Source organism: Platichthys flesus, chromosome 11 (genome assembly GCF_949316205.1).
Source record: "Platichthys flesus chromosome 11, fPlaFle2.1, whole genome shotgun sequence".
NCBI classification, from domain to species: Eukaryota; Metazoa; Chordata; class Actinopteri; order Pleuronectiformes; family Pleuronectidae; genus Platichthys; species Platichthys flesus.
Window position 1 is genome coordinate 13,827,692 of NC_084955.1, and position 22,037 is coordinate 13,849,728.

Here is a 22,037-nt window from a genome sequence, read left to right on the forward strand (position 1 = left end):
GTTGGACTATCAGCGTCAAAAGAGGCGCGAAGTGTTTAATATGACGGACAGCTTAAAAGTAAAATCACACTTGTGTCAGTGTGACTTTTTCGACCGGCAGTAATTATGTCTGCTTTCGGCTTCCGGAGCATCCACGCAGTGACCGCTCTGCGCATGCGCTCTACCTGCCTCCATACCATCAGCTGCTGCTCTCCACGCGTGTCTCACATTTACACTGTTGTTAAGTCTGTTTTCAGGCTGAATTTGTAGGAATACAAGACGCGTTGTTGTCCAACATGGGAGGACAGGCTAAAGGGAAGAAGAAAAGTAAACCGAAGAGGAACGAGAACCGTCCCAACAGGGGTGAGTGGCTCTGGCATGTACAGTATACGTACCGTCAATCTCAGAAACAACAGGTTTACCATATTGGGTTGTTTTTGCTTTGATTGGCCTCGGGAAAACAACACATAACGTCACACGCTCACTTCTCTCATCACAACAGATGCAGGAATTGTGGGATTGACGCCTCAGGAGCGGATGAAAGTCAGAATGCATGAAAAAGCCAAAAGGAAGACAGCTGAGAAGTACCCTGTGCTGCAGCTACTGGAGAAGGTAACAGCATCCCCTGTGACAGACACGACTCCGATCTGCCATGTCTTTAACATGCGTTCGTGTTCCTTATATATCATGTGATGATGTGTTGCACAGACAGAGGAATGCATGGACAGCTTGGACTTTGAGATGGCTGGTCTTTTCTGTCAACGAGCCCTGGATGTGGAGCCCACCAACCTCCAAGCTCTGGATATGCTGGGACACATCTGCTCTGAACTAGGAGATACACTTAAAGCTAAGGCAATATCCTTGAAATTGTATATTTCCTGTCTTGTTTGTGCATGTCACTGATTCAGTCAGTTCACCGCTGGGATGTATCTTTACTGCTTTAATGCAGCAATGGTTGTTGACACTTCCTTGACTGAGGCTTTAAGCTTTCCTGCGTGCAGTGGAGCTGAGCCCCGATGAAGGCCACAGTAAGTACATGTACCTGGGACAGATCCACACAGGTCAGGAGGCTGTGGACTACTACACTAAAGGAATACAGGTCCTAATGTCTGCATTGGAGAAACAAGCAGAGACAACAGTGAGTGCGCAAACACACAGACATGCGCACACACACACACACACACACACACCCTTTATGGTTTACATAATGTTTACAGATGGAAAGGAAATGCTATTGTACTTCAGTCTGAATGCTACTGTATTATTATCTATCTTCACAAGAGGGTGCTGTTGGACAATTAATTAATATGTATCTCTCTGTCTTGAATCATATATCCATGAACATCCTCTGGGCCTAATAAGGAGTTGTTAAAAAACACATCTTGGCAGATTGAAGTCAACCCAAAAATTGATGACAAATGGAATGAGAATGGTTTACACAGTAGCCTTTTCATAAATTTCGTAAAAATGTTTAGAAGAAAGACAATTTGAGCTTTTATAAATATTTACAGTATTTTTCTTAAGTCAGCGTACACCCTAACCCTTTATTTGGGATAAAATAATCAGAATGTTCAATATCTATCCATTGATCAAGCTTGAAGGAACTTTTGGAAAAACATTAAAATCATATTCCCTCTGCTCTTTCAGCAGGCTCAGGCCGGAGCTACTTCTCGGGAAGCAGATGAGGACTCCGAGCTCCCAACAGCGAAAGATGTTAGCGCAGCCTACTGCTCCGTCGCTGAGATTTACCTCACAGACCTCTGGTACGGCTGCAAACAGAGTTACCCTCTCGACACAATTAACCCCTTTTATTTTTACTGCTTTTTAATGTGCGTGTTTGTGTGTGTGTGTGTGCATGTAGCATGGAAGAGGGAGCCGCAGACAAGTGCAGAGAGCTTGTCGAGAAAGCATTACAGTATCACCATGACAACCCTGAGGCTCTCCAGCTCATGGCCAGTTACCTGTTCAGTACAGAGAAAAACCAGGTCAGTACACACACACACACACGCACACACACACTAATGCTCAGGATGAGTTATCACCATATTAAAGCAGGAAACTGCTGAGTTAATTATTCTGAGCAAATTGAATTGTATGCCATTAATCAGCAGATGGACACTTGCATTAACATGCACATACACAGACAGGTCACGCCAATAGAAATGTTAATTACTGGTCAGATCACAGAGGTCATATAGTTATCTGATGACGAGAAAGAGATGAGGAAGCAGCGTCCTCCTGCACAGTATGCAGCATCTGACATTGAAGTTAGCAGAATCTCTTTGTCATATTTATAGATACTATTTATATAAATCTGATTTTACTCATTTGTTGTACTTTCCAATGGTTATTAAAGACGGATTCATTCAAGGCACTCTGACATCTCTGAGAGAAACCTTTCTGTTGGAATTTATGCACCATTTTCTCTCTGAAAGAACTTGCTCTGTGTTTACACTTGAACTTTTCAGGTCACCAATGTGTCTCTGAGATTTGTAAAACAGCCAATTTCCTTCTGTCTCACAGTTCTTGTATGCTGTAAAAAAGATATGCAATAGCTGCAGGCTAGACATCACTATTTACATACTCAATAACCTTTTCCTTAGCTTTCTTGGAACAGTTCCATACAGGGGGTCAAGATATAGTGAAAACGGTCATCTCTGCATATTATCCAGAGTAACCAGTGCATTGTTTGTGGAAAAAGAAAAATTGTCTCAGGGCAATTGTAAAAACAACAGTCTTTTGTGTTGGCATTGTGTCAGCGGTGCATATCTCAAAACTTGGACATTGCCCTGAAAATTGCCTGTGATGCTCTTACATTAACAAAACCTTTCAGATACTGTAGAACTGAAGTGTATTTAGAATACTAGCTGTAATACTCGCTGTAAGCTGCAGGGGTCAGACTGACTCCAAATTCACAAATCCCAGCATCTCAAATCGAACAGCCAGAGCCCCTCTGGAAATAGTAAGGGAAATAATTAAGAATAAAAATACCTACATTAATATTAGATTAATTCAGAGTTCATTGAAATATACATAGAGCATTTAAGAGTTAGTCTTTAGCGGTGAATCTCTGACTTGTTTTTGTCTGTTTGGTTTGTGTATGTGTGACAATAGTTTGAACATGTTGACATACATGCCTGTAAATTGCACTCCTCAGGAAGGCAAAGAATACCTGTTGAAGAGCGTCGGATTGTGGCTTCCTGCCCAGAAACAGAGTGCAGCTTCTTCCAGCACAGACGAGCACATGCAGGTGAGTTGGCGCTGTGCTTAGCATTTTTTTTTTGTTTCTGACAGCAACCAGGCCCCATAAGATCCCAGGTTTATTTATAAAGCACTTTCAACTAACAGGATTGTCACACTGTGCTTGCCGCTGAGCACAAATATAAGGACACCAGTAGAGATGAAACGTAAGAGATAATAGAATGAGGGATAATAACAAAATAAAAGACGGAACAAACGCTTCATAAACCTGTGTGGCTTTGTGTGTGCCGGTTTGTGAAGGTGTGTGTGAAGAGAAAGCACAAAGCAACACAAGAAAAAAGGTCTCAAGGATAAAGTAAGCAGACGACCAAAGGGAATCCAACAAAGAGAGAGAAATGGCTGTAATGTCAAAGTTGTGATGTGAAGTGAACTACTCTGAATAAACGTTAGCAGATCGAGGCCTCTGCAAGATTTATGACGCAAGATGATAAAAATCGCTGTTACGTTGTTTATTTATTAGAGCAGGTCGACTCCTTCTCTCTGATTATCAGCTACATTTTATACAGTGAAATCAGGTCTTAATGAACAGACAACAAATCCAAGAAATATTATGACATGCATTGTTACTATAAGGAACTGAATACATATAATAATCACTTTAAATACCCTGTATTTTTATATTTGTGTTTTTATATTAGACTGTGATGTGTCTACTTGTCTGTATATTGCTTTATGTACCACTGGGACACTTCCTTTTATTTAACTGTACACTGTTCAATGGCAATGAAGGCATTGAACAATAAATTGAAACTATCATGTTGGTGAATGCTTGTATATAGAGATACTGCATAGGTGGCGATCTTCTCCTCTTCTCTTTTTTTTTATTCCAGAATGAAATCCCTCCCTACGAGTCTCGCATCACTACGGCCAAACTGCTCATCGAGTCTGAGGAGTACGAGGTAAAAATTGTTCTCCAAAAGTGCTCGCGCTCATTTCTGCCGTTGTCGGTCTGTGTATTTATATTAGCAGGAACGCAGCTTGGCGTGTGTGCATGTGTGCGTTTGTGCACACATGCACTTTCCTTTTCTAGTGAATAGCGCTGAATGTGGGAAGGCCTTGTCTGGTGTTTATCCCCTCCAGAGTTCAGTGTCAATAATTGAACATTGGTATTTACTGAGAGGGGCAGGGGTGAGGGGGCAAGCGGGGGACGAGAGATGGGGAGAATAAACAGGGGGAAAAAATAGGAATCTTTAATATTCTGATGAATTGCTGCCATGTCTGTCAGTGCCCTTGTCTAGATAATCACTCATCAGTTCCAGTATTAATGAATTTGGTTTTAGTGGCTCAGTAGCTTCAGTTCAGGGCTTAAAATAAACTCTAATAGTCATTAACGTTAACACTTTAATCCATTTTCTGTGCTTGCTGACACACACACACACACACACACACACACACACACACACACACACACACGCATTCCTGCCAGAGCTGCAGTTATATGTTTGTGTGTGTATGGGAGAGATGGGCTGTCAGGTGTATCAGTAAAATGACAACGTTTCGGTCCACGGTTTCTGACGTGTCGTTTGTCTTCATCATCCCGTCGGTGTCATCAAGCCCGAAACACACACCGCATCCGTTTTGCGAACACTTCAGAACATGAATATTTTGCCGTGCACACACACTTGTGTGTAAACAGCATGGCACAATTTTGGTCATATTTGCTCTCAGCCATCAGCTATTCGAAAGTTTGTGACGGAAAATCGAGTTAAAGGGTGGAGGCAGAGAAGAACGGAGATATTTTAAATCCGCCTCTTTCTCCCAAACTGGGACTTTGCAGAATTTGATAGGAACATCCTCTCTTCTCATTTCCTTCCTCTGCTCCTTTGTCACACATACACACACACACACTCACTTTTGTGCTCACCATCTTTCCCTGTGGACTATAAATCTATTCACAACCCTGTGTAAAGTTGTGTACTTCCAGTCTGTTGAGTTATTGGTTTGATCGCTACCCTCATAGCTGTGAGTCAGAATAAGAAAACTTCTCTGTGTATTTCCCCCAACCTTCTCTTTGGTCTTTCAAACTTAGCCATGAGTTTGATTTAATATATTTAAACGCTTATTTCTGGTTACTTCACTGTAGAATTGAAGAAGTAGCAGCACTTCAACGACTTTCTTTGCCAAAAGCATTTCACGTCTCTCTCGGTTGTAGATTCAATTATTTGTCTGATGAATGCAGTTCGGCTTTTTACATTCAGTCCACTATGTGGGTTGAGTTTGAATGGAAGTAAATCAGGTAACTCCTAAATAAAGAGTTGACCATGATTACCATGGCAACAGAATCAGGATGTATCATATCATCTTGATAGTTATGGGAAAAACCTAACTGTGAAATGTTACAAAATTATATTTTTCTGATAGCTGACATTCTATTAGTTGGGGATTTTTGACAGGCAGACCAAAAAAATCGAAGAGCAGAAATATAATCAAAGAACAGATGTTTTACACATCCACAGAAACAACGTGGGGGGAAGAGCTGAAGCTGGAGTGCAGGGAATCTATCTAGGCTACAAAATAAGAGCAATGAGCCAAGCTTTTTAAAAGAGAGATTTCTGGTTAATTTGTAAGCGGACAGCAGAAGAAAAGCTTAACGAGGAAATAATATTTTGTGATGGAGTGGGAATATTATGGTGCTTGAGTTTCTTATAGCAGAAGGTCAAGCTCATGGAAACCATCACATCAACTGATGGAAAGAGTTAGATGATGCAATTGTCCCATGGTCTTTGTAAGTAGACCGTGGGTTAATGAATTCATGAAAACATCAGTTACGCGGCTGCTGCTCATTTCCCCAGTCGTCTCTTTCACTAAGATGTGGATCTGTGCCACTTAATTTAGAAGAGGATGAAATTGCTTATTTCTCCCCCTCTTGTTTTTTTTTTTTGTGGAAAAACACTTGAACATTTCCCAAATCTGTCCATGACTTCTGTAAATTGAGTCAGAGCTTTTTAAAGTGTTTCTGAGGCCTATTCTGTAGATTTAAAGCGGCTATTATTATTGACTGGGTAATGGTTGACCACTGATTGACTGCAGTTTAAATCAGAGAACGTTATGGATTTTTTGATGCGCGATGCAGATACCTATAGGAGGCAAACATCTTTCGTGGCACTCTCTACACCGATATTAATTGAAAATTTAGATTCCAGTGTAAATTTCTGATATTTTTTCTTTTTTTTATTTGGTTGTAAATCAAAACTCTGAATATCCACTGGTTCTATCTCTAAATATGAGAGAGTCTGTTGCTTTTATGTTTTACACTAATTTAAAATGAATGTGTTTGGGTTGGTCTGTTAAAAGAAGCAGTTTGAAGTTATGACTGTAGTGAATCTGACTTCATGCTGTATCGCTTTACTTGTTAATTTATGGTCTCTGCTTTATAGTAACAACTCAGCCGGCAGAGATCAGTCCTCTTACTGTCGGACACACACACACACACACTTTTGTTTTACCATCATCATCACTGCCACTAATTGACTTGCCACACAGCAGACAGACGGACTCCCCTGACAGTCATTAAGGTGTTTGTTGTACTTATCACAGTGACTGATGGGGAGGTCTTTCTGTATCGTTGTCACTCGTTTTCTTTCATGTGTCACCATTTTAATTTACAGTTCTTTAAAATTAGGTCACAATGGAACACAAATTAAACTTTCTAATTCTGCTTGGACACACAGTTACCACTGACATCCCTAGGATTTATTTACCTAAGCGTAGACGCCCCTGTGCGTGCACGTGTGTGTGTGTGTGTGTTTGTGAGATATGGCTTGCCCTCACTTGTAAAGTAATTTGTCTTTCTCCTGTCTCTGCTGTGTGCTCTCCGGTAAAATGATTCTGTTAAACAAAAGTGCCTGAAGATTACACACAAACACACGCACAAACTGCACACACACACACACACACGCTTTTTTGAACCCATCCAATTTTTTCTTCGTAGTTACCCCCTCTCTTCCACTTATCTTCACAAGAATATTAATCTTGTTGTTGTTTAGAGCGTGAAGCGGCTTAAGAATCTATGAATCTTTAATCACTCGCCCCTGGGTTGACCAGTGTGCTAGTAAGGAGTGCAGATGGAGAAGATATAATGGTAATCATCGCTCACTTATCCTGTCTCCCAGATAGCTCTCGTTGCACTTTTGTTGCTCCAAAACCGCCTCCTCTATCAGTTGTTTAACACCCAGACAGATCTTTGCTCGTATCTATTAAATCTAGAGCTTGGCTTGAATTACAGTGTGTGATTGTGTGTGTGTGTGTGTGTGTGTGTGTGTGTGCGTGTGTGTGTGTTTGTGGATGTGTGCGTCTGTCACGTTGGTGTGATGCGCTGAAAGTGAAGCAGATAATTCAAACGCTGGGCAGGAATCCATTCATCATCAGCTGGGATTAGGTGTTTTTGTTTGTGTATTTTTAATCAGTCATTAATTAATTAAGGACAATGGGTTTTTCAGCTTATAATTGGTCTGGCAATCAATCACCCGACTTCCTGACACTCACATTTGCACACCCTTAGCGGCATCCTCTCAATTAACCTGGATCTGCCTCACTCTTCCCAGACAACACGCCTCTTTATCGCCACAGGAACCACACAGGCTTAATGAAAGGAGAACTCCAAAGAGCGAGAGGGGAAAAACTCGGAAGCTCTCCAGCTAATAAGACCGCCTTAACAAGGAACAAGAACTGCTTGTTGTGCTCACTGTTGTGTGTAGCTTTGTTACGGTGTGAAAATGTGTGGTAGTGAGTGCGTGCGTGCCTGCCTGCGCAGGCGTGTGCATGTCTTTTATTCTTGCCCTTCACCACGGGTGATTGGCTAACAGTCGCCTCCTACCTGAAGTTGACAAAAATCAATACATCGTCACCTGGGGCCTCATATACACACATACAAACACACACAACCACACACACACACACGGCACAACCACAGACTCAGCAAGGGGGGAGGCAGAGCAAAACAAACACACAGCCTACTTTATTCAGGGTCGGTTTTCTGTAATAGAAACTTCCCACAGAAACTGCCCCAGACTGTGACACACCATAGCAAAGGTCAACGAACATTAAACTCCTTTGAGACCGCCGACTCTCTCTCCAGGACACTATCGAGAGGAAATCTGAGGAAAACGTTTGAGGTGGGGGAATAGAAATGGTGGCTCGAAGCTGAACTTTAGATTTATCATGGACCTTTTGGCCCGTTGTGGGTGCTAAGAGTGTATTGACCATTAATGTCGGTAAATGGATTAAAAGGGCCATTGAACCTAGCAGCCAAAGTGACTATTGACTGCGCGATAAGCACTGGTGAGTGTGTCTATCGGTGGCCGTGTCTGTTGTCTTGTTGATATCGACAAAGTCGTGTCCACGGCACTCGCCTCATAGACACTTATCAGACCTTCTGATCACTGTGATTGATCGAGGTGCCTGGGAGATGCACAGCACCCACGTGTTTGTCCTGTTGTGTTTTGTCTCTTCTCTGCCACAGCCACAGCCCACAGACAGAGCACTATATGTCTGCACCGATGAATGTCATAAACTAAATGATAATTATAACTTTTTTCTCTCTCCCATCTTTCCCTTCATTAGATGTCCGTAGACGTGTTGGAGGGTCTTCTGGAGGAGGACGATGAGGTCGTCCAGGTAAGCAATGAAATGGTGTCCCTGCTGTTTTTGTCCAGTAAAAGATGGTGGACAACTTGGTTTTCACTCATGTTTATTTTTTACTTCCTATTTTTCTGTGCAAAATGCAGGAAAGTTTAATCTTGCAAAAATGAAATGTGGCAGAGATGCAAGATTTTTTCATATTTTACAATGGGGTTTTGTATTTCCAGCAGCCCGTCCCTAGCCTGGTTCCAGACCTCTGAATCCCTGCATCTTCCATTTGTTCAGCAATTCCAATGTGTCTGTTGTCCTACTCATTGACAGCTGGTTACAGAAACAAACGACCAGCCGCAGCCTTGTAGGTGGGATTAAGAGTCAGAACTTCTTACATGTGTGGCGGCTTCTAAAGCAACAGCTAAATCCCGTGTGGATAAATAAACCACACAACATATAATTTTACAGAATTATCTAATCTGCATATTTCATTTAAAAAAAAAAAAAAAAGCTCCTGTGAAGTGCAACTGCATCTTTATCAGTTCCCTAACAGTATGGTAAAGTCAAGAGAAAACAAAAATACCCTTTTTGGATAAGAAATCGAATGAATGAAAAATAAAGGCAATATAGTCTTAAGAGTGCATTGCCTGTTTAAAATGTGTCTGATGGTGCGGGCTAATTGTTGAGCCTGCACTAATTCAGCTCGCAGTTTTCTTGAGGGCATCATCCAAACAAACATAAATCATCCATTACAGAAACAGCCCACATTTACGGACGTATGGGACCCCCCCCCCCCCCCCCGGAGGCATATGGAAGAAAACATCCATGTATAAATGCATAGGCTTTTAAACTGCAGCCTGGGATACAAGCTCTCAAATCACTTGGTCTGTAAAGATACAGTAAATACAATGTTACACAATGAAATCAATTAAATGTCCAATGCGCAACACAGATAGGCATAAATTCAAATGATCATAAAGTCAAGACTTGATTTGTGTTTACAAAGCTCAATAAATACATATATTTGCTTATAGATTATAGATAGATTGAAAAATTATTTATAATAATAGTATAACAATCATATGGTAGGATGAAAGGTGGATGAAAGTATTAAGGAATACTAAGGATTATGTATGTAGATAAGTATATGGCAGGATAATGAAATCATCATGATGTCATTCAGAACGAAATAACATCATATTGTGTTGTAATATACTAATTAATATTAGTAATAACCACTCTAGAGAAGCGCTCATCCCAAAAACTTCACGGTTGACACTGCTCTCACAATACGCTCAGCAAGTCTGAGGTCGATCTGATTAGCAGATGTCGAAAAAGTCGAACTAAAGGCCAATTCCTTCCTTTAATTGCATGGGATTTTCAGGCTGGTCGGTCCGGTTTCATTAACCTCTCCAGGGATGTGTGATAGTCGTCATTGAACAAGATTATCTCTTTTTATGTATCTCGTTGCAGCCAGTTTTCATATTGTTGTTATTATTATTATGCAGGAGCCTCTGCTGGATCCGAAGAAGACATCATCCCAATGGGAAAGAGACTGTCTCAGCCTGTGCACATAGATGCTTCTGCTGAGCCAGCCACTCTCACTTTTGCGTGGTGCTTGTGTGCTCACACACAGAGTACGACTGGGAACCTAAATGCTTATTAGACAGTGGCGTAAATGGCAGTTTTTTTTCCTGTGCTTTGGTCTGAGCTGTGTGCTGTCAGTGTACCTCCAAATCCTCCCCGTCAGTAACAGAGGAAGTGAAGGTGTGCCACTGAGTGTCAGATAAAAGAAAACGGTGGTGTCTCTCTCCCTCACTCCCCCTTGGCTCCGGCACACACACACACACACACACACACACACACACACACACACACACACACACACACACACACACACACACACACACACAGCCCTCAGCTGACAGATTGAGAGCAGTCATCGGGGGGCTGAACTTTTAAACTCGCTCCAGAGACGCACAGCTGTGACACTCGATTTGAGCAGGCCCAGAGCCAATCACATGTGCATACAGTCACCGCTTCTAATGGTCAGAAAGTGATTTGTCAGATCCCATCACGGATTTGTAGGTAGAGTCACATTTGTGATGTCAGACCCACGTATGACTGACACATTCAACTAGTCTCTCGTCATCTCTACTCCCCTCTTCCTCTCTCTCTCTCTCTCTTTCATTTTCTCTCCTAAACGCAGAAGAGATGTTGTTAGCGCTCGCCTCCGTCTTCTAACTCTTGCATATCACAAAATTGGAGCCTTGCTTGTGTAAGTCTGCACTAACAACGTAGCAGGTTCCTTGCAAATCTTGTTTCAAAGTTATTCCATTGCTTCCTGATGCTTTTGTTCTTCCTTCAGCGGCGCCATATGGGAACTAAGATGTGCCTTCGCTTTGAAATCACTACAGTTGTAGCGATTTGATTGACAGACGCAACATTCATTTTTATCATGTATCCGCCTGTCTGGGGTTGTGGTCGGGTAAAGTGGATCCTCTGAAGTTGTTAATTAGCAAACTTTCTCATGTTTTAATTTTCAGTGCAGATACATAAACCATCTTTAACACACACACAAATATTCCACAGTGGACCATCTGTGAAGAATGTTCCAGCCCTGTTCTCGTTGTTTTTGAAGACCCACAGCGGCTCTCCCTTGTGAGGAAGTTCAAATTTGGAATTTAATCGCCCTAAATTCAATTCTTTCTCTTTGGAAAACACACATGAACCGTTTTTTTTTCTCCCCTGAAGGGTCCTGCATTCACCGAAAATATTTTGGTGATAAAAGAATGTCATATGGGGGTTGTGAAACATTTCTACATTCCTCCAGTGCTGGCTCTGATAAGTGTGGCTGCAGGGGGTAGCCTCCCACTCAGCATGCGATGCAGCAAATCGGAATTCAGCGGGGCATGCCTTGATGTGTATGTTAGTTAAATGGTTGATTTGGCAAAGGTGCAGGTCCCCTCTGCCTCTGCCCTCAATGAATAATGAATAAAGCTAATATTCGTATCTGGATGCTTGAAGAACAGTGGGAGGGTGAACTCTGGCCTCAGATGAGAGGCACGCACACACCTCCAAGTTCTTTGAGAGTTGACTATGATTGTGTAAAGAGGCGGAAGAGCAAGCATTGCTCAGTGGATGTGATTATGTTGAAGGGAAATGATGTGATAATGGAAAAGAAAGAGAAAAAGTTGATTGTGTTTTAACATATAAACTTCCAGTTAAAAAGAGTATGCCTCCCCCGCAGTTTGAACTCTGTGGAGCAACAGGCTTATTTCAAAAATTGTGTTTTTCGTGTTTTCGACCATAGATGTCAAGTGAACAGGCCCTTAACACCTAACTCTTGATGGTGCTCTCATGAATCAAGTGACGCTCACATATCGGTGGTTGTTTGTTTGCAACAGAAGCAACTAAATTATTACCACATATTTGCCAACACATTGTGCTAAGCTCTGTGACACAGTTTTGAACCCACGTCTTGTCTGAAGAAAATCCTTCATCAAAAGCTTGACTCAGTAAATGAATATTGCACAGGTCTGAGTGTGCAGATGTTTTTCTTCATTAAAGAGAAACTGTAGCTGAAAAAAAGGGTGATATTCATAAAAACGAGTCAACAAAATAACTACAAAGTAAAGTTAAGCAATAACAAGTGTTTTCTATTTATTTTGTCAAATGCCATGCAAATGTCATTAAAGATTAGTCGCTTTGACTACCTCTTAACACACTTTTAACCAACAATTAGTTTTAAAGCACTGTTTGTGTATAAAAATTTAGTTGCAAGATATGGCACTCGGAAATAATATGCAGTCGGTGGGCGTTAAGATGAATGTGTTCAAAGTCACGTGTAGAAAATAGGAATTAACAGTAAGATGAAGAAACTATAAAAACTTTACTCCTGTAATTTAATAGCAAGCCAATATCCTCAACACTGCTCTTCTGTCTGAAATATGATTTGGAGGATATTTGCCTGAGGAAATTTATTTTTCATTTTCTTATATTATGTATTTGTTTGTATTTCAGAAGAGTAATTTTATCTTTTTTGCCACAGAGAGATAAAAACAATATTGTAGTTACAGATGTTGTGATAGTCAAGTGAAGCTTCATTGTGAAGCTGCAGTGTGGCACATTGTGTTGTTATATTCATGCAGCATATGTCAGGATTGTATGTATGTGTGTGTGTGATTCCATGTCCTATGTGTGACACCTGTTTGTCAGAGGAGGAAGTGGGATTTCATGCAGACATGCTCTGTGCGGGTCACAGATCTATTTCTCCTGTCAGCGCTCTCTCTGCAACAAAGAGCGCTTTCTCTGTCTCATCACGCCTCCTGCCCCCACCCACCCATCTCTCTGTCTCTGGTCCTCCCAGGTGTGGTATCTCTCCGGCTGGGTGTGTTACCTCCAGCTGGAAAAATCAAAGGAGCAGCAAGAAAGAGAGGGAAGGGAAGTGACGGAGGAGGAGACGGAGGAGTGGACGGCGCTGAAGGAGGCTGCCAGATCGTACCTGACCAACGCAAAGAAGGTAAAAACTCAAACAATGTTAAAGGAAGTTCAAAATTATATATATATATATATAATGCAGGATATATACATATATATATATATATATATATATGTATATCCTGCGTCTGCCCCAACGTTTTTGTTTGTATCTTTCTAAATCCATTTTGTACTTTTTGTGTAATCCTACCTTTTAATACAAAGAAACCAACCAACCAATCAAAACAAAAACACAACCTCCTTGGTGATAATAGTCATTAGTTATAAGATACTCCAAAACTAGCTCCACCTCAACGTAAGATTGCTGCTTAAATTTGAAAATGCACAGCTTCAAGTTTTGTTACACAGCTACATTTTCCCAATAATACTTAAAATGCTACGATAGTAAAAGTTATAATGTAGGATTTTTACTTTCAAAAGAGTACTTTTAAAGCTGTGCACTGTGCACGGTTACTGGGTAAATTTGTATTACTTCCAGTCATGTAGATGAGACCACAGAAGGAGTTTAAGTACTGTGTACATGAGAGGATCATGACTAAGCTTTATTGATGCTACATAAATGCCTTTTTGTGTGGTCTCAAAGAGGTTTAAATCTACCCCTCTGTCTTATACATTCACACACACACACACACACACACACACGCACACACACAGAGGAGCTGATGTGTCTCATTCATTCTGTCCTGCTGTCAGGGAGTAATGCTTCTATGGAGCAGTGATTCATGTTAGTCTAAAATCCAATAGGCTTGTAAATCAGACAGCACAGACTGAAGGATGGCAGGTCCCACCCTCTCCTCCCCCCATCCCTCTTCACCCGACTCCCAACCCTCCCTCCGCCTCCCCCCTGCCACGTCGTGTTCCTCCACAGATGAGTAGGGGCAGCAGAGTGGCAATATATTGATGTCTGTCTCTCTGCCGAGCAGCGTGGTGACAGGCATGTCTAACCAGCATCACGGGAGGATGTCCGCAGGAGAGACAAGAGGGAGGTGGGCTTTGAGCTGCAGAAAGGGAAAATAGGAACCCTGGGGTTGGAAATACAGCACAGTGTTTGCATTTATTAGAGCTGCCAGCTCTGTGGCGAGAGTTAATAAAGAAAGGGTGAAATTTAAGCACTATTGCATTGCGAGGTAAGAGAATTGGCTGAGTTGTCAGAGCGTGAAAAGTAAACAGCAGAGTTTCTTTGTGCGGGGAGTGAAGCAACGAATAACGCGAAAGGTAAATGCTCAGAGTCCGTGACAAGGTGAGGGGCAGTGGGAGAAAAGAAGAACCCCTCTTGTGGTGCACTTATTTTCTCGAGCTCTTTTTGCTCATATGTCTGTGCACTTTGTAGAAGCCGTTCTCCCATGTTTATATCAGAGCTTTGTTTCTGAGAGTCACTATGACTGTTAATTATTAATGAGGAGTCAGTCTGCTAGTTAAAATGGGCTCCAACATGGAAATGAGGCCTCAAAGCCCAACGGCTTGTTTTGGCTCTAGTCCACTTCTCTGCATACTTTATGACTTTGCTAAGTTAATGCGTGTGTGTGGATGCACATATTTAATATGGGTTGTGTTCCAACTTGCATATCTAATTATTATTATTATTAAGAAATGTCCTAATTAATCAGCTCTTCTCTGATCAGTACACGTGCAGGCACACACACACACACACACACACACACAGACACAGGATGTATCCAGCTGAGATGCATTGAAAAGAATGATGGCAAGAATGGATGAGTCGAGGGGACAAGAAAGAAGTGTAAGAGAGGCGGGTGAGCAGGAGTGGGGAGAAAAGAGAGGAGGCACAGAAGGGAAGAGATTTGATGTGTGTGTGTCGGTGTGTACGTGTATGGGGTGGGGTGCAGGGGGTGTTGCTGGTGAATAGCAGCGAGGATAAAATCAATAGTAAACCGGACGTGAAATGGAATTTGAGTCTCTGCCAGATAGGGTGAGATTGAGGAAGGATCTGCAGTGTATGCACAGAGGACAACGGTATATTCGGCATGAGTGTGCACAGAGGGAGTCCGGACAAATGGAGGTGAAAAGCTTTACTATTTGATGTGGCTGAAGGTATCTCATGAGCACAGATTGTGGATTGGGCCGGTCTGAGGTGTGCTCGTCATGTAATTTTAATGCCGTCGCCTCCCGAGGATGAGCCTGGAGGACAGAGGTGGTAAGTTATGAGCATGTGTGTGAGCCTTTGACTCCGAATGACATGCAGTGTTCACACTCGAGAAGGTCTTGAGTCAGCCAATATCACACGTTACCAGTGAAGAAGTGTGTTTGTATGACACACATGAAATAATTCATATAATTACTGTTCACACTGATAGGGCTGTAGTCACCCAAAGTAAAATCTTTGTTGAAATTGTAAACAAGCGTTTGATCGCAGGGAGGAATAATGGCCACAGTTGCATAGTGTCCTCTACATTAAAAACATTTCCAGATTGTATTTTTTCAGCACATTAAACTTAATTAGTTGAGGAAAAGTATTCGGGTTGTGATATTTTCACACTTGAAGCCTCAAGCACACAAAGTTGACGGATAATCGTCACACTGACTAGTCACTTTATCGTCTTCAGATGATTTGTCTAGTTGGTTGTCGAGCTGTGAACCTACATTAGTTTTCACAGGATGTATCTTCCTCCTGCAGCCCAAAACAATGGATCAAACCTTCGAGGAGTTTCTCCTTATGAAATGGGCACTGGGATGGTTCGACCTATGACCGATGACAGCATATCGACCAACCTTGAGCTTGAATTAATTGTAATGGATTAAAAAAGCTAATATGTGCAGCAAATTAAACAGGTTCAATTCAAGAAAAGATATTTGCCAGCTCTGATATTTTCACACTCTAAGCCTAAAGCAATAAACACAGTGAGTCATAATGCTGTTGGTTGTTGATCTCTCAACCTCCATTAGTTTTCACAGGATGTCTCTCCCTCCTGTTGCTGAAAACAATGGATTAATCCACTTTTGATTAAAGGTCCTTTGTCCTTATTAAAACAACAGCGGCGATTGTCCGACCAATGGCAATTTGGTCGGATAAGATAATATCAACCAACTGATTGACCAGTCGAAAAGGTTCAGTCCCACTTACTGATCAAAACCAAGTTAATTCAGTTTGGTCCCAAAAAAGGTATTTAAAGAGCATGTTTCAGAAAACGAGAGAAGTTGAGAGATGAGAAGCAGGGAAGATTTATTCTGCCTTAATAGCTGGGTGTGAGAGTGCGAGGAAGTGTCCATCTCCTTGACAGGCAGGTCATTCGGGGAGAGTGTGCGAGTGAGGGAGTGCACAAGGGGAGAACGGTCAGGAGACAAGCAGGGGGAATGAAAGCATCAGGACATGAAATGAAAGAAGAGGTAAAAAGAAATGGGAAGATGAGCGTAGATGTTGAGCAGAAGGTGAACAATGATGGAATGATTAGTCTCTCAGCACCTAATCAGCCTCTTTTTATTCTGCCATGTGAATTGTCTATAAAGGTTTCTAACAAGAAATGAAGGGGAACAAATTTCTCGATGAAGCGTGCATGAGTGCTTATTATTACACCTTTGTCTATTCCATACTGGAAAAAAGACACAGATGATTTATACTGAGCTGAGTCATAAATGGTTCCGGAGAATTAAAGAACACGTGAGAAAAAAAACAACTTTCAAAGGTCAGCACTTATTTTTGGTTGGGAGTAAATGTATACTTTTCTAGCTGTAATTTCTCGTGTCAACAAGAAGCCAATGGCAGGTTGCAGCACGATGGCTTCAACCCGAATTAGACCTCATTGAGAGCTCGATGTTCTTTCTCTTCTCTAAAATGTCCACGTGAAGGGAACACAATTCTCTTATATGCTACATTATATTGACCTTTTCAATACGTTGCCCTCGAATTGGAGACATTTGTGTTGTAATATTAAAGTCAAACCTTCCGACTCTTTTCTGCACACGTTTCTTTACTGGGAAATCTGCCATGTTAATACATGCTGCATCAGACATGCACTAAACTCCGCTCACTCGTTGGTGTTGATGACATTTCAAATATCCCAGGATGAAAGACGATGAAGGCTGATGCCGATGTCGATGTGCTGTCAACACTGTGGTTACTGCAGCAGTATTTGTACACCATGTCCTGCCTCCTATTCTACCCGGCTGAAGGTCCTGGAAATGTTGCTGTGATGTGTATAAACCAGACAATCCGATGTCTTCATAAATGAAAAGCTGCATGTTTTTCTGACATTTACCGCAGTTAGTAAACAGCTCAACGGTCTGGAAACCTGGACTTCTCACAAGAACTGCAAGTTGCTGCCTTGTTTTGGAATTAGTTCAGGAAAGACATTGAATTCAGTGATATGCTTAGCAAACAGAGAGATACATCCATTAGACCAACCGTGGCTCAGTCGCAGTGACAGCTTGTCCACCATGAGAAATGGTATCAATTTAAGATAAAACAGTTTTAAAAGTACAAATAAGAGTCTATTAGGTGTACCATGCGTTTATCATCATTTTGGTTTGTTATGTGAGCATCCTAAAAGTTTCTATTTAATATAAAGCTCATCTGAGGCCATTAGAGATGCCATTAGCTGGCAGGTTCTATTTAAAATATTGGACATCGTTACATTTTGATGTTGTGATTGTGTGAGAGGAAACTTCATCAGAGAAAAACTGTCCTGCCTGTACACCTATAGACATTGAGATAGTTCTCTGAATAAGTGAACTGATGGTGGCAGTAGAGAGTCCCCCAAATCAATGGAATGTGTTTGCACCCAATTTCATGCCAAATCCTCCAAGATTTTTGTGCATTAAAAGTCAGTAGTATTTCACCTCAGGGGAATATGAATGTCTGCATCATATTCCATGTCAGTCCTGTCAATAAATGTTAAGGCTGGAATGAGTTGGTGGACCAAACACACAGACCAATGTTGCCATGGTACTAGCATTGCTGAAAATGAATAGTGAGTGGACAATGAGAACAGACGTGTCCATGCACCCCTGTGTGTGTGTGCGTGGGTTTGTGTCTGTGTGTCTGTGTGTGAGTGTGAGTGAGTTCTTATGGCGGTGGTCAAGTGTGCTTTGGGCCGTGACTCAGGCCTTGAAAGTAGAGCAAAGTGGACCATGAAAAAGTTATACGATTACACACTTGCACGCTCTCACAACACACGCTCTCCCTCCCCGTCGCGGCAGCTCTCTGGGCCGTGAAAGTGAGAAGAGAAAACATTGGCTGTTGTAAACGAGAAAGGCTTTGTGTCTTATGCGATGGCGGTGCTGATGTCAGCAGCGCTCGACACGGAATGGGTAAAGAATAGCTCCTGTTTGTTTAGTTAGCTAAAAGCGGAGCCGTGAATAATCACGTCCTATCAAGCAGGAACCCTATAGTATTGATTTGTAGTAAATATCCCCACCTACTGTATTCACACACTTTCCAATTAGCGTTCTGATTAGTCAACGCTCAGTGTTTTCACCCTTTCACTTACATCGTTTCTCTTTATAAAGAGACATCTCGTACCCCACGCTTTAATGTGCAATTATTCTCGGTATTGAGTCGAGCATATTGTTATTGCACCTTGTATTCTGAGTGTTCGTCCTGGATAAACATCTCCAGGCATTTCAGAGTGACACTGGCAGAATTAATAATCTGCGTGTGTTTTTTCGATGTGTGTGTGTGTGTTTGTGTGTGTGTGTGTGTGTGTGTGGTGCTCTGAGGTTGCTGTGAGGGTCAGCTCTCTCCCATATCAGGCCCTGTCCCTGGGCATGGGTCACGCTCCAGCTCCCTAGAGCTCCAACCTGCCGAAACTGCAAGCCCTGAAAACATATACACACACGTACACACACACGCACACACACACACACACTCTTACACTCCAAATGAGTTCCCATGGGACTACGTGTCTCCTGTCAGGACCTGCTGTTGCTTAGAGACTGGTCCCGGGGCAAAGCAGTCACACACACTCTTCCTCACTCACCTGGCCTCGTTATACTTTTAGTAAGAATGATGATGGCACTCTGCTTCTTATTGTCCCTGAGCTCAAGTAACTGTGAGTTTGTGTGAGTGCGTGTCTGTTTTTAACCACATTTTGGTCGACTAAACATAATATTTTTCCTAGATCACATAAACCATTCCCCACTTACCCTCTTTTTTTCCGTCTAGTTTTGCTTCTAGAAATAAAAGCAAAAAGCCTAAATCGCCACATCAGTTCCACTCAGTACATGCACACACAGAAACACAGCGTTGTGCTCGCCGTCCTTAATGCCAGCACCAGTAGTTTTATCACCAGCTCCACTTTGAGTTCAGTAATTATACACAAGCAGAGTATTTTACTGAGATAAATCTGCTGGCTTCTTTGAGGACAGGATGTTTTTATCTCACATTTTCACGCCTTTTTCACTGAGATAACAAACATGTGCACATATCCGTATGTGCTCCGAGATACACTCAGCGTGTGTGCGCATTGCATGTTGTAACAGCACGAGGACGACAAATGCCCTTTTTTTTGTCTCCTATTCACATGAATGGTGTTTCAAATATGCTGATTTGCCAAATGAAAGACAAAAACTGTTTACCAGCGCTTTGCACGCCATGAGTGCCTCGCTGACGGAAAGCAGCTGCTGTTGGATATTTCAGGCGGCCTAACCAGCACTTAGAGACTTCAAACCTCTGGGCTGCTCACTTCCCTCAACTCCATCCTCCCGCTCACTGATGCTGTACTGATGCAACAGAAGAGCCTCTCTCAAGAGTCTTTCCATCACTTTATCTAATTTCTTGTATTTATCCACTTTACTCTCTCAACATTTCTGTTACTGAGCCCACTTTCCACCGATTTCACACTACAATACTTTTTTATTTTGATTTCCCTCTCTCGCAGCTGTACAGTAAGCTGCGATGTGATGACCAGCCCATTTTGGAGCACGTGGAGAAGCTGCTCGGCGAACTGGGCGGAGAGATGGAGGGAGAGGAGGAAGACCCAGCGCTTGACGAGGACTATGAACCCTGTAGTGATGAAGAGGTGGACAACGCAGATGCACCAATGGAATACTGACCACACCCCTGTTGTTTGTGCCCTGTGATTTCACTAATCACCATTATCCCTCTAGTTTCAGTGTTACCCTGTGTTCTCTAAAGTGCCTTTTTACCGGTTATCCTTTGTCACCCATGCATCAGTGATGAAAACTGACGATGAAATGAGATGCACACCAAAAAAAAAGAGTGATAATAAAAGGTTCAGTGTACTTAATCTCTTCGAGGTCAGTTGTTTTAATGTTTTTGGTGAAATAAGTGCCCGCCTGACTAATGCTTCCCTTAATCATGGTGACAGAACCATGTCGATAAAAGAAATTAGTTCTCGAGCTTTACTTCTCACCAGCGGCAAGAGAAAAACAATTTTAAACGCTTTTACTTTCATACACACCCACGCATGGTTTCTATAAGCAAAGGTTCAAAACACACATATACGGACAAAGAAGCACAAAGGCAGCACATTAATTACTCGAGCTCTTCCTCAGCTCAGCAGCAGCAGCAGTGTTTCTCTCTCCGGCTGCAGCAAAGTGAAACTTCTCATTGGGTTTTGTAACCCCTGTTGTCTACCAACCAACAGTTAATGCTTTATGTGTAAAAGCCTTTCTACTTCAACTTTATGTGGAGTGCTTGAAATGTGATGCCTTTCAGTTTATTCTCCTGCTTTGGATTTTGTTTTTTCCCCCGTCTCTCTCCCCTTTGGTGAACTCATTGGATTCAGCAGGACCCGACACAATAGAGAGAATTTGACTTCGACTTAGGCAGCAGAGCTTTTTTCTCTCCACTGTTCAAAGTGTTTGAAAAGGGAGAAACATTTTGGCAACTGAGCTTTTTATTCTTTTTTTAATTTAGTTTTCACATCGCCGCTTTTAAGAATTCTCCGACAGGGTTACGTGGTTCAATGCATTGGCGGAATAATGGGCCGATGCTTTTCCCTTCTTTTCAAATTTGGTACACTTTAGTGAAGAGGCAGAGTTCGTTCATCTGAGTGGAAGACAGATACACAAACCGCTGCACACTGAGGACAAAGATATGAACATTTCTACATATTTTTAAAATCAAGAAAATAAATCTACATATAAGACCAAATAAAAATTGGCTGTTTTCAGCCCAGAGATGTACGACTGAAAACTTTTACAAGTATTGGATACTTCTCTCCACATTACAGTCCCTTTTATCCACAAATCTCATACATTGAGCCCATTGCAAAATGGGGACTAACGCCACGGACATCCAGTGTCGTGCAGCCTCTCTGTGGAATCTCATCGAAGTTAAACAGGAACGCTATCTGAGATCCTGCCCCTGATAGTGACCCAGCTGCGAGTTGTGAGGCATTTTCTCCTCAGATGCCTTCAGCTGTAACACACATCCGCTGCAGAGTATTTGAACTTGCACTATTCCTGCAAACAAACCTAGTACACCACTGATATTCACGGTGGTGCGGCCTCTCTGGAGAATTTCACAACAGGTAAATGGGACCTCTATCTGTGATCCTGCTCCTGATAGTGACCTGGCTGCCTGGTGATAGGCCTGTTCGCGAATACATGGGTCCAGATACCGTGATCCAATTGTGCATTTGTGCTCAGGGAGCATAAAATATAGCTGAGGAGAAAATGTGCGGACATGATGCTGTGTGTGTTTGTGTGTGTGTGTCTTTTATCATAGTTTAATGTGATATGATGTGTTCCTATTTGTGAAACTGGGCTTTGCTCAGAAATATTCATGTCAGCGATGTTTAGTGTAT

The 22,037-nt window shown here is 42.0% G+C and overlaps 1 protein-coding gene across 2 annotated transcripts; it reads left to right on the plus strand.

Annotated features, from left to right (window-relative positions):
- The first annotated feature begins 144 nt into the window (after positions 1-144).
- On the plus strand, positions 145-20,513 carry si:dkey-12j5.1 (uncharacterized). Of its 2 annotated transcripts, none has more exons than XM_062398878.1 (11): positions 145-342; positions 482-591; positions 688-833; positions 964-1,117; positions 1,630-1,742; positions 1,841-1,964; positions 3,137-3,229; positions 4,071-4,139; positions 8,803-8,856; positions 13,181-13,333; positions 20,145-20,513. In XM_062398878.1, exons 1-11 carry the CDS (start codon positions 276-278, stop codon positions 20,316-20,318), a joined length of 1,257 nt encoding a protein of 418 aa, XP_062254862.1. In that variant the 5' UTR covers positions 145-275; the 3' UTR covers positions 20,319-20,513. The 2 variants fall into 2 exon arrangements, with proteins under 2 accessions (XP_062254862.1, XP_062254861.1); XM_062398877.1 differs by having other exon boundaries at positions 146-342; positions 1,627-1,742.
- The last annotated feature ends 1,524 nt before the right edge of the window (positions 20,514-22,037 follow it).